Source organism: Nothobranchius furzeri, chromosome 4, assembly GCF_043380555.1.
Source record: "Nothobranchius furzeri strain GRZ-AD chromosome 4, NfurGRZ-RIMD1, whole genome shotgun sequence".
In the NCBI taxonomy this organism is placed as follows: domain Eukaryota; kingdom Metazoa; phylum Chordata; class Actinopteri; order Cyprinodontiformes; family Nothobranchiidae; genus Nothobranchius; species Nothobranchius furzeri.
In genome coordinates, this window is record NC_091744.1 from 62939417 (window position 1) to 62955907 (window position 16491).

At 41.2% G+C, this 16491-nt stretch overlaps 1 protein-coding gene across 19 annotated transcripts in view; it reads right to left on the reverse strand.

The window, feature by feature from the left end:
• The window catches only part of LOC107388605 (pleckstrin homology domain-containing family A member 5), a 121890-nt gene that overhangs the window by 100456 nt on the left and 4943 nt on the right, over window positions 1-16491 (reverse strand). For all 19 annotated transcript variants that reach the window (XM_070550322.1, XM_070550323.1, XM_070550321.1 and 16 more), the window contains exon 3: window positions 15017-15074. In XM_070550322.1, coding sequence (XP_070406423.1) covers window positions 15017-15074 — 58 coding nt within the window. The remainder of the gene's footprint in view (window positions 1-15016; window positions 15075-16491) is intronic.

Genomic DNA, 16491 nt, shown 5'->3' on the forward strand with positions numbered 1-16491 from the left:
CAGCAAAAGATAGCTCATCTTAGATTAATACAGGGATTAATCAAGTTCAACTCAGCATTAAATCAAAGACACCATGTAACTAAGAGGCTTTAGGAACAAGAATTACTGTGGTCTGAGCGCTCCTCTCACCCCAGTCAGCCTGCAGCCAGGACTAAACACAGAACAAAACACTGAAAATGTCCCAGAAATGTTACAAGAATCCATAAAATCAGTAAAACATCTTTACAAAGAAATAAATGATCAACTTTGTATATTTTGCAGCTTGTTTTATGTTTGCTAATGCTAACTTGGACCAATGTGTATTTTTACTGTGAAACGGTCTTAATCAGCACCTGGAGCGAGCCTCTCTACATTGAAGGATTTATTCCACATATGTTCACACACAGAGCATCCCAACACCAAACAGATACACTGTTTTCTTCCGGCCAGAGCCAGATGGCACAGACTCCACAGAGAGCTGAGAGAGAAGTCTGAGCAGCTCAAAGCTGACTGTCCCATAGTCAGCACCAAACCTCAGAAATGGGAGATGATGCACAACAGATCCAGATCTCCTTAGTCCCCCTCTTAAATCAAACCGTGCTCACATGTGAGCTGCTGCTAGAGTATCGAGCTCTGACAGATCCGTTGAGCCAGCAGTCACAGTCATTTGAACTTCCCCCTGCAAACAGGGTAATTAGGAATTCTCTCAGCGCTGAGGAGTTTGAATTAGATGCTGCCCCAATGTGTGCTTTTGGTTAATATTTGTTGTGTGAATGGCCGGGTCGTACACATTTATCATTTTACCACCTAGGAACTGCGTGGACTTTAAAATCACAGGAGAAATTAACATCAACACTGGTGGATTCAAATATTCACAGAAAATATCAGAATCCCAGTTTTTCACAGTGAAAGAACAGGAAAAAAAGCTCTGCTTTTTGCAGATGATGTTGTTTTGTTGATGTCTCCAACAGATGACCTTTAGAGTGCACCAGGTCACCAAGACTGCTCCTCCATGTCCAGGTCATGTTCTCAATCAGGAAATGATGGAATGCTTCTAGACTGGGGCCCTGTCCACACGTAGCCGGGATCTGCCAAAACGTAGATATTTTTCTACGTTTTGGCCTGTCATCCACATGAAAACGGAGTTTTTTCACACGAAAACTGATCTTTTTAAAAACTCCGGCCAAAGTGAAGATCTGCGTTTTCTCCGTTTTGGGTGTCTGCGTGTGGACAGACAAAACCGGAGTTTTAAGGTCCGCAACGTCACTTTCCGCGACAAAAAAATGCTGACATCACGTGTGCGACCTGTGTTTACACTAGCCAGCATGGATGCCCTCAGAGCTGCGCTCGCTTTATCAATTGTCCAAGCGCTTTCTGCTTGTTTGTTTTTGCAAGCGGAATTACTGCTCCTTGCGGAAGACCACAGACAAAGGACGAGGTTAAGAACGGGGGAAGTACTGCCACCTACAGGTCTGGCATGTCCTTAACAACGTATTTATCCGGGTACCTGTGGACAGAGTTTTTTTTAAAACGAGGTGGTGTGGATGCAAGTTTTTGGAGGGGCGGATATTCGTTTAAAAAAAACCCAGCTACGTGTGGACTAGGCCTGGGACTGGATCTTTGCTTCAAGTAGACACGTTCAAGTATCTTAGTGCCGTGTACACAAGTAAAGGTAGGTTAGAGCAACGGATTGGTGCTTCTTTTGCAGTAATGAAGAAGTGACTAAAGCTTATAGTGGTGAAGATAGAGCTGAGCTGAAAGGTAAAGCTCTTAGTATTTACATTCCGACTCTCCCCCAGATTAAGATCATGACCATACGAACACATTCCTAGATACAAAGGGGCTGAAATAAGGCCAGCCAAACCTAGCCTTTCCTCCGTATGTATAATCATTGCATAACGGCTGTAAAGCTTAATATGTAGCTAAGATCTTCTCCTCGCTGAAATGAGTCATCTTAGGTATGGGCATCTGACTATATGACTCCTAGTGTTCTCCCGCTAGAGGTTTTTTTCCAGACACACCTCACTAGGAGGAAATCCAGGGGCAATCTCGAAATGTGCTGGAGAGAATAACACTGCAACTCTCAGAATTCTAACTTCACTAGAACTCCCAGTACCGGTCATTTTGGCCATTAAATGCAGGCTGACAATGACACTCTGCAGCAAAATGGTTGAAGTGTGTTGTTATTTAACTCTTTATGGATGCGTGAACCTAAGAATATGCTAAGAAATTATCATTTTAATCTAAACCTTAAAAAGAAGTCTCTCTATTGTTTGCTGGGTGACTGACACGACTCCTATCCATGGGTGGGGCGAGGGGTCAGAGGTCGTAATTCACGTTGCTGTTAGAGTCTCTGTCGCTTCCTACTGACCAGTTTCCATCAGCTTCCCTCTCTCCGCCTGAAGCACTATCACTTCTCATGCTTGTTTCACTGAGAATGTTCTTCTAAAGCTGTTTCAGCAGCTATTTCACACGGAGTTTGAATGGAGAGTGAGCGCGCTCGAGCTGGAAAGTTGGTTGCTTAGCAACGGCGATGATGTATGTCATCCGCGGGAAAACTTTACCATGTAAACAATAGAGCTGTCAGACTCATAGCGTGTGGGAGACAAAAACAGCTATATTTCTTTTTTGATACATTATTTTATGTAAATCTTATCGCAAAAATCAAGGAGACACAAAAATGAACTGACCTGAATTGGAATGTTTATTATGTGAAGTGCCTTGAGATGACTCTTGTCGTGATTTGGCGCTATATAAATAAAATTGAATTCAATTGAAAAAGAGGAAAAGCCAGGACAACCTGAGATCCATCTAACTAAAGCTGTTATATCAAAATATGAAAACAGTCTAAATCATTGCCTTGGGGGTTCTAGTGTTAGATCATTTCTCTGACCTTAGAAATATGAATGAAAAAGGACAAGTTTGTGAACGGATACACAGAATTTGACAAAACAAATACAAATATTACACACTGTGCCTTAAAGATGTTTAAAAGTAAAGGGATGAAAAAGAATATTCCACTCTAATCCCTACCATCTGCATCAAACAGGAACTTGTATAAAAGTATTTAAAAGATGGATTATATCTTATATTCCAATGTGTTTAAAGGCAAGTGTCCATTATGGAGGAATCATAATAAAAAGTCTTTAAAAAATACACATGTGAGGCATTTATTAGGTCTGATTTATGAATTCACACTTACTTAAGACGTGTACACACACACACACACACACACACACACACACACAGACGGGAAACAAGTCACAACAGGACTCCTAACCTCGAGCACAGACTAATAACATGTAAAACTCCACATACAACTTGTAAATGTGGGCTATTTTTACCCACTAAATTCATGCTGTCAGTCTGGTGGAAATGGTTTGTCATGACAGGCGGCTCCTCCTCAGGACACAAACGACTACATGCAAGTCCAAAACTGTGGAGAGGCTCACTTATTTAAGCCATGGTTACACCTTGTGACCAGTTCCTACAGGTGCTCAGGTTTCCTCCTAGACACAGATATCAGGACTGGAAGCAGATCAGCCTACAGGTGTGAATGTGGTGATTTCTCTTTGTGCAGCTAGCTTAAACGTGCAATTTGTCTCTCATCGAGTGCATGCTGAGACAGGCTGCATCTCCAGCAAAACAAATGCAATGAAACTGGCTTTACTTGTTCTAGCCATGATTAATTATTTATGCACGTTTAGTTGCTGTGAAGCAAGAAGAAAGAAAGAGTATCGAGCACAGCAGTGGTTGTTAAGTTTAATAAAGTACCTTATCAGCTAAATTTACTACACTGCCTCTACCATAGTATGCATTTTGTCTAAAAGTGTTATCTTGTCTCATTCTGACCAGAGTGACTGAATTTTCTGGGTTACATAAGGAGGTCTGATATAAGACTTTGCTCATGTTCCACTGAGCAGGAGGAGGCGTGCATGTCAGCGGTAACCACTAGACTCTCATCACTGCTGGTCTGAAAGATGAAGACCTTAGCCCTCAGCGATTCCTAGATATCAGGTTAAGCTACAAAGAAAGCCAGCATGGACCAAGAGAGTAATAAGGATCAACGTGAACCCGTAGATCACTAATTTTTATTCACTTTGTCTAACGTCACTCAAGCAGGAACCCTACGGTGACAAGCTGCCATTCTGCAGCTTTTTCATTTCGCAGAAGCTCAAAGTTTCAACATCTGAAAATGATGCTTCAGAGGAAAAAAGACGAGATGAGTCAAGAACAGAAGAACTGGTACTGGCACAATTTCTGGACTTTGTCAATAAGCTGTCAGAAGAAATCTTCCAAAAAAAAAAAAAAACAGATTTTTGGTTTACAGAGTAAAACTCAGATTTTCAAACAGATATTATCTTGAATTAAAGTGTTTTCCAGAAAAAAAACTGGTTTTGTTCACTCTGACAGCTGACATGTATCAAAATAATGCAAAAACTGTTATGCAAGAAATGTCTGCTAAAAAGGTTTTAGCCTGACATGGTAGTTTCTGCAGCCGTGTAATGATCAGAGAGCAAGCCAACACTCTGACTTTTAATTGTGCCAGTCAGTGAGTGTGTGAGACTTCAAAGCAGAGAGTGAACAACCAAACACAGTTCCTCTGGAGATATTTTTGTTATCATTGGCCAGATTTAACTTGGCATCCTTTTGAATAATCTGATTTCTGAATTATGCAGAAGTAAGAGATTAGCTTAATGCAAGTGTTAGTTTCATAGAATACCAGAGTAGTTTGACTTTATAGTAACAAACACTCAAAAACAGCTGTGTCGCCATACAGATCAATAACTGAGCAGAAATCAAGCTGGACTTGTGGGTGGGATTCACTTATTCACTCAGTCATGTTCAAAAACGAGTATGTAACCAAAAGCAGCAGTTATCCCTTCCTCTTATTTTCAAAGCAGAGTCACTGAACCTAAAACAGAGAGACATCTATCTGCATCAGCCTATTCTGAACGTAAGTGCAGCAAACAGTCCTGCATCCACACTCAATATTTTCTTAATTATTTATTTAATTTATTATTAAAATAGAAAAAAAACAATACTGACAAATAAAATGAGGTTTCTCAAACCAAGAAAATGAAAAGGGAACAGAAAGAAGAAAACTTATGAACAAGCCACATGTGGAAAACTTACTTTTGAACTAAAATGACATTTTTACAAAGAAATAACAATAATTATTAATTAGCCTATACAAGGTAATTGCTCGACTGGTTAGCTAACTTGAGTTCAATTTGTAAAGAAGAAAGAGAAAATTAATAGTAATAACAATTCAAAAAGCAAAAGGATTTTTGCACATATACCTATTCATACATATATATATATATATATATATATATATATATATATATATATATATATATATATATGTATATATATGTATATATACATACATTAAAGTGCATTGCATGCCCATATGCTTGCACATACTTCATCTATACATATACTGTACACACGTATCCACTACATATACACATACACAAACATACATACACACGAATATACCTACACACATCTTCTATAGCTTTATTTTTATTTTATTTTATTTTTAATAAAATTGATTTGCACGTATACGATTCCAGTATTTCATTTTTATTAGTTTTTTGAAAGTAAATATCGTTTTTGCATCCTTGATTACATTACCTAGCTTATTCCATATTTTAACCCCATATAAAGAGACACAGCGCTTCTTTATAATTATTCTATGCTTATGTATTGTAAATAATTCATGTCCTTTTAGTTCATATTTACTCTGTCTTTTTATAAATCTTCATAGTAAATTTTTAGGAAGGGTTTTTTTTTGTTTACATTATAAATTTAGAAATATTGTAGTCCACTAGGTCATAGAATTTTAATGGTTTTGTTTTTATGAATAACGGGTTAGATGGATCTCTGTAATTACTCCTTGTAATGATTCTTATTGCTTTTTTTTTGCAATATATATATATATAGAATTTGTATAAGTTTTATATGTTGTGCCCCAGATTTCTATACAATAGTTCAAATATGGTGCAATAAGTGAATTATATAATAAATATAGGGAGTTATCATCCAGTGACCATTTTACTCTATGTGACATTGCAATTGTTTTAGCTGTCTTAGTTTTCACATTGTTTATATGCCGTCCTTCTCCAGATGTAAAGGTTGACAGGTGATATGACTCCAGTGTTACAACACAAAAGTGGTGTGTTGCTGTAATGCATGGCTTACTGCAGCAGCTCATTCAGGACCACAGCAGCAGAGGAACTGGATGCAAATCGATGTTACCTGATTTATCAGCAGGTTCAGCATCTGTGACTGCTAGTTAGAAAACTTCATCAGCTGCTTTAAAGCCACCGTTCTCTCTTCATTTAGAGACACAGCTAAAGGGCTGCAGCTATCAAAGATTTCAGTACTTAAGCACTTTATCCAGTAATTCATCCATTAACAGGGCAATCAATTCCAAGCTTCTTATTTTGGGTACACAAAATGTTGCATCTCACCTTCCTGCCACACACACCAGAAATGTGAATTGGTTATTTATTATTTATTTGAGAAACTCCTTTTCAAAGCATTTTGCTTTCCTTGAAAACACCATCAGCCGTCTGGTTGTTGCATACCTTAGCCCAGAGATAAGATGTTGGGATGATTGTGATGTTCTAATAAAGGTTTTTGTTTTTATAGCTAAACAGTGATAAGGGCCAACAAAGGTATGAAGAACTGAATGAGGAGATTAACCAGAGAAGGTGTTGGGCAGGGCTGGATCTCAATCGCAGAGGCCTCTAGGCACAAAGTTTAAACAGGGTTTCCCTTCCATAGGCGTAGTCGTGGCGGCCCGCCACGGCTGAAATCCCACTGCCACGCCTACAAGATCCCAAGTTTTTTTTTTGCGCTGTTTCCCGAAGAAGCAGCGGGAACTACTATGTTGTCACTTGTGATCACAGCCGGCGGCAGCAAGGAGAAGCAGGCAGGGCAAGGTGAAGTTACAGCATAAGTTACTGAGTTTAAAATTAGAAAGGTAGCAGTGGATATAATGCTTTTTGGTTTACATGTTTCAATAGCGTTAAGATAAACGAGTGTTGACGATCTTGACAGGGTTTCCTCCAGTGCTTATTAGGCCAGGTTTTCCTCCCCCCACCAGGCTAAGCATCACTTATTCATGTAAAATTAATTTATTTTTTCGTGTCTGACTTTAACCGCATCTAATACTGTATTACGGCGTGAGCGCAACAGCGACAACTTAAGATCGATGTGTGAGTAGCGTGAGAGGTCGGGTGTTTCATCTGAACCCTTAAAACCTCCAGCAGGCTACGTTGCACTACTGACGTTTTAGCGCGCGGCGCTAACAACTTAGCAACGTGACATGTCTCGGAGAAAGCGTAAAAACACGTTGGACGCTTCTTCTGAAGCGGGAAAATAACACTTCTTCTTAAGCAGAGCACGACCTCGGCTCGTTCACGGCCGAGCCGGACTGAGCTCGATAACATTGACCCAGCACAGCCACTGGGTCGTTGGAGCTGCCCCGTGACTGCCTGATGGAAAACCAGCGGGTTTCATCAGACTCATAAAGTTTCTTGTTTTTGCTGGGGACCCCCTGTATTTTACCGCTCCCTCCTGCAGTCTTCCCCTATTAAAATTTAAAATGATTCTGTAAATTCCCTGTATCAATAGAAAAAATCTCTGCCTCTGCCAGCTGCAGTAAATGTAGTCTCCAAATAATAAATAAGAGGTGCATTCATCTGTGTATCTCCTTCGATCCGCATTAGTGATATTCTCAGCACCAGAACAGTGAAGCAAAGAAAGATTCCTGAGTTTGTTAGTCATTTTATTTAGTAGGTGCATCTAACCTGTTCTATTTTTCTCTGAAATGAGATCAAATCAGTGCTTCTATGGGTTGTCTCCAATCTGCACTGGAAAATTTTACTTTATTTAGAGACTTGTCATAATTTCTCCCCAAGCCCCACCTGCTCAGTAAAACCACCAACAGGGTGAAAAATATCAAAATATTGTAGGCAGAGACGGGCTACAACTTCTGGATCCACTTTATATAATTCGTTTTATTGATTATCTTCTTATGAAAGATAACTTTGACGTACACGGGCGACCGGTACTGGCTGCTGTCACCTGTTGTGAGCAGTTCTCTGCTGTCTGAGGGTAGGCCCCGCCCACAACGGCTGCTGTGGCTCTCAGTGTTTTTTTTGTTTGTTTTTTTAACCGTGTCCTGTCTGGCTGTGAAGCAAGCAGAATTGATTTCTGAATGCTGGTAACAAGCCTTACAGATTTACTCTCAGGTGGAGCATCAAAGCTTCTGCTTTTAATGTCACGCCTGATACTTAAAACTTTATTGTTATTGTCTTTGAATGCATTGTAATTCTGACCAGACACGGAGTCAGAGGTGAAAGAGGAAGGAAAAGACAAAAAGTGTGTGTGTGTGTGTGTGTGTGTGGGGGGGGGGGGGGGGGGGGTTCCCACGAAAATAAACAATAATGAACAAGAATCTGCTTCTAGACCTGCAGAAAAACATTTAAAAAAGCAAAAGAACAAAAAAAAAGGGACACAACAACAATACAACAAGATCAAGCTATCACTGTGTCAACTTGATGAAGAAATATATAATTAACATTGTTTAACTGAAGAATCACGATAATAAATCACAGTGCATTAAGTGCCCACCATAGTCTTAAGACATGTGTTGAACGTGCCCAAGCCCATACTTTTGAGAGCACCATGTGAGCACCTGTGTGTGTACACGCACTTGTTTATGTCAGGTTTCTCTATAGGAGCGTCCAGCAGAGTGCGAGGGACCACAGATCCGCCCCCCAAAGATGCGCAGGAGACGGGGGGAGCTCCAAGTCTCAGAGATCCAGGCGCTGCCCCAGAACACAGGAAACCCAAGGAGACTGCAACAAGAAAGGCCCCCGCTCCCCTCGAGAGGCACAGAGGATCGCCCCGGGGGGGCACTACCAGCAGCCGGCAGAGTCCCGGGAGACATCAGCGGCAAGCCCACAGGCCCGCCCGCAGCCTCCCACCCCCTAGCCGGCCGAGCCCGGGACCCAGGGGCGACCACCCCCGCCGGGCACCCAGCAGAGCCCTGGGACCCAGACCCCACCAGGCAGCCACCGGGATTGATCAGGCAGATGCCAAAAATCTTAAACCCCCTGACCCGGTTGCCACGAACACTCAGGCAGACCAAGGCACAACCCCCCACACCAGGTGTGGCGGGGGAAGGGGGACGAAGATCAGTGTTTTCTTTACTGTGGGAAACGGGTAATAATGGTTCTTTGATGGGAAAATGTTGCCGACCCCTGGTTTAATTGTTTCAATTATTTTTTTATGAATTTGATTAAAAATAAAGACGCCAGGCCCATGTCCGAGGTAATTATACAGTCGTTGGCCCGAAGCCCAGCCCGAGGGCCGTCGGGCCGAGCCGACCCGAGGGCCTAGGGCTTCAGTGCAGGGCTCTATTTGATAGTCAGCTTCTAGGCCATAGCTGTCAGCACAACAGACACACAAATGAACCAATCAGAGCAAGTTTTAGGCAGCATGTTGGTTTGTTTAGCAGGGGTGCTTGGTAGAGCAGAGGAAAATAATCCAGGGTTTCTCCCAGCGCTTTATAAACCTGGCAGCTCGCCAGGCTTTGCTTGGCCACCCGCCAGGCTAAGCGTCATGCCCCGCCCCCTCCAAACAAACAAAAGCCCACCATCAGCTGATACTGATGAGAAACAGCAGCGGAACGTGTGCATTCCCCCCACCCCCACCCCCGCTGTCACGGAGGAGCGCTGCAGGACGGAGCGCATTCTCCCATCACAAACAACACATTCAGTGCAACAATAATAACTGTCCCTGTAAAACAAGGTAAGCACGGGCTTATCTGAGATACTCGATGAACTTTTTCAGCCTTAATGATGAAAAACACAAATATATTAATGATGCATCCACATTTTAACATTTGGATGCACAAGTATGGCCACTGAAGTCAATCTCATTTCATGGAAGCACCTTAAGGATAGCACATTTTCATTACATGAAGCCCTCCTGAACCTGAAAACAATGCACTGATTTTTGGGTTGAACTGGTAAGAAGACTTTGTGATCACTGACCCACCCACACACAGCCTAAATCAGAACCAAAACAAGCCATTTCCCTCCTTCAAACCTCTACAGGCAGGTCTTAGGACCGGCGTCGCCTCCAGTTTACATTGACCCAGCACCAAAAACCTGTAACTCATCCTTTTCAGCACCTTCCTAACAGAGGACAGCCTGCGTCAGCACAAGCTGCTGCTTGATGCTCGCACTGTGAAACCAGACGGTAAGCGCCAAATCGCACAGCTACCGTAAGCCAGACCATTTTGCAGAATTTGCTGAGCATAAAAAAATGAAAGAGTAACAGAAACTAATCTGTGATTGAGTCTGTAATTCACAGAGAAATGCCTGAACCTTTTTACCTAAAAACCAAAACACAGTCGTAATCTTTTCATACTCAACACTGACGACACATTAATAATAACTTGCAGCTTCCATGCTTTCGTTCTTTTTTAAACACAGAGACAGTTTTGTTTACCTGTTTGTAGCTACGGTTTCGCCGACAGCTGCCGGCTTCTTCAGGCTGACGCTGATGGTGGCGCGTCACTTCCTTCTCCGTTTATCTGCGGGCAGCAGAGGACGTTGTCGCCCTCTACTGCCCGCTCTCCCCTCTCCGACGATGCAGTCCCATGCGTGGTCCAGCGTGTAAACTCCGTCGTCCCTGTTCATGGTCCCACATCCACGTCTCCTTATCTCTATTGCTTCCTTGATCCATCTTTTGTATTTTTGTTGTTCGGTGGTTATGATCCGTGTGCTGTCCCAGTCCATTATATGGTTTTCTCTTAAGCAATGATCTGTTACGGCTGACTTTTTTATTGTGACGCGCCACCATCAGCGTCAGCCTGAAGAAGCCGGCAGCTGTCGGCGAAACCGTAGCTACAAACAGGTAAACAAAACTGTTTCTGTGTTTAAAAAAGAACGAAAGCATGGATTTACAAAGACACAGCAAGAACACACCTAAGAACTTGCAGCTTATTTATCTGTCAGCTGACTAATGGTGTTGGAGACTCCTCTGAGGCTTTCATTGGCAGCCTCAAAATGTTCCAGGGTCGGCCCAAGTTGCAGTTATCACATAAGCCCGTCAACAAATCTGGTGTCAAAACAGTGACTCATGATGAAATGAACGGGGATGGTTTTACACAGCCTTGTTATTCAAAGCATCTAAGAGATACAGCCATCTGAGTTAAATACTGAACTTGCTTAGAGCTGACATGTGGGGGTCCTTATTACTCTGGTTCAAGTGACCACATGACTAAAACTCAAAACTCATGTTTCATGAAAACAAGAAGGAACCACAGGAAGTATGTCAGCAGAAAGCCTGTGGAGGCCGTGTCACGTATAAAAAGCTAAATATGCATCAGCTGACGTTTAACTTATTTTGGTGCAAATGCATAAACTCTAATGATATTCAGAGTTGAGTTTTCACTTGGGCCCCTGTGCTGTTCTGAATTAAATCACAGACACGGGGAGTGACGTGCATTACAAATGTGTGACAGGAGAGGGAAAGCAAAAGGAATGAAATATGAGAGAGGGAAGCTGAAGCTGCAGGTAATCCATTCAATGGCAGGGTGTATGTTGGTGTGGGGTGCTTGTTAAAATAAAAGAGCATCGTCATCACCACCCAAATCCAGGAGCTACATTGACTCTGTACGCTTTAATTAAATGTTTGGACTCTGAACACTTCAAAAAGCTACGAGCAGAAAGATTTTTGCCACTTGTCTGCTGGTTGTGACTCTATTCAACAGTGTTCACCAGGCTCACCATGAAAATTAAATGCCATCCTGACAGTTTTGTCTTAAGTCTTGTTTAAAATTCAGCTGATGCATGAAGCAAATTGTTTTTCTCCCACGAAAACTGCAGCGTGCATGCATGACTGGACTGAGTCAGAATCACAGTGATTCACTTAATGTGAATGTGGTTCCCAAATCTGTTTTGCAGCCAGAGGCTGTGATAAAACAGTGGAATATAAAATTGCTGCCTTTTAGTCAGACTGGCAAACCGCCATGCGAGCTCCCCCCAAATTCACCAGGAAGTAGAAACGGAGAGTGGGCTCAGTGGGAATAATAAGGCATAATATCACCAGTACAGTGGCATTATGGGGCTTTGGAGGGTTTGTCAACATAATGTCCATACATGCAGTGTGAGGGGGTGTATCTGGAGTGAAAATGCAGAAAAAACATTTCACTCATAATCTTGGATTTGGAGAAAAGATGATGAATCAGTAGTGACTGTGTGACAGCGCCAGTGATCGCTTTTAATTAGCTCCATGCAGCTGACTACTATAGGAGAGCAGGGAATGTGACATACGTTCTACATCAAAGACATATGTCGGATAGCTGAATGCTAATGGTGGGGAGCTTTCTCTTCACTCAAAAAAGGAACACAAACTGAACCAACTAAAATGTAAGCTATGTAACATTAGCTTCATCTCACACGCTTAACACACGAGAACTCCTGGAGAATAAGATACATAATATAAAAAGTTCAATATTTATGCTTCACACATGATTTGAGGATCCTGCAGACAACAAACATTTCTGAATGCAGCTTCTAGGAAGGAAAAGGACCGTCATAAAGCAAAGACAACAATCAAGAAAATGAGGATGCAGAACCCAAAACTCAAACCATAAAGAAAATTCAAAATAAAACTGAAAAAATAAAAACTGCTAAATTAAAGCCAGGGAAACAATTCTATTAACTTCAAAACCCAACACACACACACGTCGTCAACTTTAAATGTGACATCTTTCCTTAAAAGGAAGCAAAATCAATGTGCACTCATCTCACTATATCAGTGGTTCCCATCCTTTTCGACTTCTTACCCACAAAACAGCATCTGTCAAAGCACGCTACCCCCCGAAATCTCTGATTTACCACTAACATGCTTAAGAAGCTAAATAATTCAGGGCGTAAAGAAAATCGCTTGATCTCATTTTCACTCATATGCATTTAGGACTATTTATTTGAGTTTTTGTAACAATTATGTAAGAAATATAGCTTCAGCAATTGTTTTTCTATTTTATTTTTTTATTTGAGGAAGACACCACAAGACACAGTGATCAGTAGGGTCACGACCCCAACTTTGGGAACCACTCACTGTATGACGCTCACTGGGAGATATAGCAAACATTAGGACGGCGCGATAGAAAAAAAAATGGATCAATAAAAATACAATAGAAAGTTTTCCTTACTTTTGCTATTACAGCCTAGCAATACTTACTACCAACCAATCAAAAACAATTTTTTGATTATATGCTTTTATTTCTACATCGTCTAGCCCTAGCAAACGGATAACATTTTTACATAAAATCCTAATTTTCTACAAGGATTTTAACTCATTTGCATGCTGTGAAACAGTAGGATTAATAAAATGTCAGCATTCCAAATAACATTTCTGTCACGCTGCGAGTAGGGAGGAGTTGAAATAAACTTAAAAATCCTTTATTAGGAGTGATTGTTCAAAAGTAAATCCAATGGGGCAGGAAGCCAAAACTAAAAATCCAAAAATCCTAGTATGAAAACCAAGAGACCTAGAGACAAAGTGCTCTCTTCAAGAGCAAACCTGGAGATATCCAAAAAATCCTAGAGACCAGGGGGGAGGGTACAACGCTGACACAAACAATGGATCGACAAACACAGAAAGACAGGACAGGGTTTCATACGCAGGGGCTGGGTGATTAGGAGGACTGGGCGCAGGTGATATTAATAACCAAGAGGAGCAGAACAAGGCAGGTGAGGAAAGCCCCAACTAAAACCTGTTAAACAAAGCTACTGAACTGAATAACGTAAAACACTTGTAGAAATAAGACTCTGGAGAACTAAAGATAATACAACTAATGATCTAGGAGTAAGAGAACCAAAAACACTGGAAGACAGGGGGGGGGGGGGGGGGGGACCTAAAGATAAGAAAAGTGACTAAGGGAAACATGAGGAAAACCTGGAGAGAACCTGGAGGGGGCTGGGGACCACAGGGAGGCACCTGAGTGGGGATGCAGACAAGGAGACACATGAGGAACACAAAGAGACACATAAGGGGAACCTAGAGAGGGATGGAGAACACAAAGAGACACATGAGGGAGACGCAGAACGAGACATGACAGTTTCACACTCTAATCAGTCTCCATGAAGTGGATGTAATGTGTCCTATATCTTTATTTATTTATTAGCTCTTAACCCGTGGTCTCACGTCACACTCTGGACGTCTCTGAGAGCTTACGTATCAGTCCTGGACGACAGATGCACTGGAGACAAAAACTCTGGATAACCTTAGCAGAGTCACCGCTGCTACAAATAACCCAACCAGAACCAACACACATCAATAAAACACTGACACTAGTGTTTAAAACGAGAGCAAATTTGTATTTTGAATCCCAAAGAGGTATGTAAAGGCAATATGTGCATAAAATAGCTGGGATTTAAACAAACTAAAGCACACTTGCATTTCAATTGTTTTTACGTCTAATCGGCACAATGTAGCTTAGACTTTAGTTAAACTACAGTGTGATTTTATCAGAGTGTGTGGGAGCCTTGAAACAATATCATTTAAACCCAAACATTGCTGCAAAAGTTAGAAAAACAGAACTAATTACACTTTGGCTCAACTTTTGAGCCATCTAATTCCAAATACATAAAAACAGCTGGTAAAAAACAACCAAGCACACTTTGCCCAGCTCTGACTGGTATTTGCACCGTGTTGCTGTGTAATCATTAACCTTTGTGATATCCTCCAGCAGAGAGAAGGGGAGTAAAGGTTCTGCATTTACAACTTTTCAATATTTACTGCAAACACAATCCAAGCGTTCAGGGGCAACATGAGACTGAATGAATGCTTCCTTCTTCAGGGGTCACTACAGTAGAAATAACTAGACACAAGGAACCATGTTGGCATGTTGAAAGTAAAAAGAACTGTGAATTCTGTTTTCCATTATGACAGGATTGTGATGCGATTGGGTCCAGCAGAAGGGTGTTGCACTCACTTGATAAAGCACCGAGCCCCTTCGAAGGTAAATCCCTCTTCCCATCCAGTGGGGAGGTCTGTGAGATAAGAAAGAATGAACAATGTGTGAAAAGTGGGTGAAGGTACTCACTCGTCCAGGGCATGGTAACCCTAGGACACTGGACTTCTTGCTTTATTTTGTTGTTTTGTCTCTTAGAGACAATGTCAAAGCTTAGTTTTCTTATTTTAGTAACAACACGTGAAACTGTGTTTTAATGTTTTTAACCAAGAGAAGTAAAGGCAACGACAGGTGGATATCTCCAAAAACGTTTATTTGTTTATTTTTTTTTACTTGTTTTCAAGAAAATAACTAACCAGTGCATCAGCCTGTAAAATAGCCCATCTGAGGATGTCACAACTCTGTTAAAGGACTGTCACATTTTATTCAGTCGAGCTGCGTAAGATTCTTTGAAAATTAAAACACCAAACCAAGAAACGAATTTACCCTGACATTCTTGTTTTGCAGTTCAAATCCCAAACTTGTTCATTTAAAGGTGAAGTAGATGTTTTTGCATTATTGCTTTTCACATATCGATGCCAACAAATCAATAAAATGTTTTCTCAAAAAAAAAAATATTTTAATCGCCTCTGAAATGTACAATCCATGGAAAAACCTCGTCCAGTCACGACTGGATCCTGATGCATCTATCAAACCTTCCTCTGACCACACATTCTCATCTGCTGAACAGGAAGCAAAGCCAGAACCGAGCTACCTAGTTTAATGGACGAAATCTTCTGTTCTGTTTGTGTTTGTAAATTTCATTTAATGATTTGTTTTACATTAAAGAGTTGTTTGGAGGAGGTTCGTGTTGGGTTTTGGAAGTTTGACGTGTTGTTTGTGGGGTTTTCCCAGACTGATGGTGGCTCTGAGCTGCTGCGAGTTTGAGTTAAGAAAGAAAGCTAAAACGGCCTTGTTCTCACCACTAAAATGCAACACTATATTGGCTAGTCTGCTAAATAGTTAGAGCGTTCTGTAAATGTGTTACATTAGAAATTATGGCCAAAAAGATGCCAACAAAAAATGAAGCTATCATTGTGTTTTAATGTTTTTTTTGACAGTATCCGACATTTTACCATTTTCTTCGAGCATCAGGTTCTGCGAGTCTAAAGCTATATTTAATCTGCGTGGGTAAGGGGTCAGTTAAGGCTGCTGGCTTTGCTCCCTACACACATGTGCCAAAAATTGTAGTTCCATTCTCATCCACTAGGGGCTGGCTCCAAAACAGAGCAAATCCCTCATTGACTCCCATGTTAAAAATGCCAATTCCACAGCAGAAATAAACATCTTTACAGCCTGGTTCAAAAAAACATTTTAGGTTTAACAGATCTTGTTTACATTCATGACAATTCTGATGGGAGTGATTTTTTTGTAACTCTTCCATTTAGGTGTAAATAAATGCTTGAAATTATGAATAATCAGTGAGCATCAGAGCCACTAGCTAGTGCTCTGGGCCT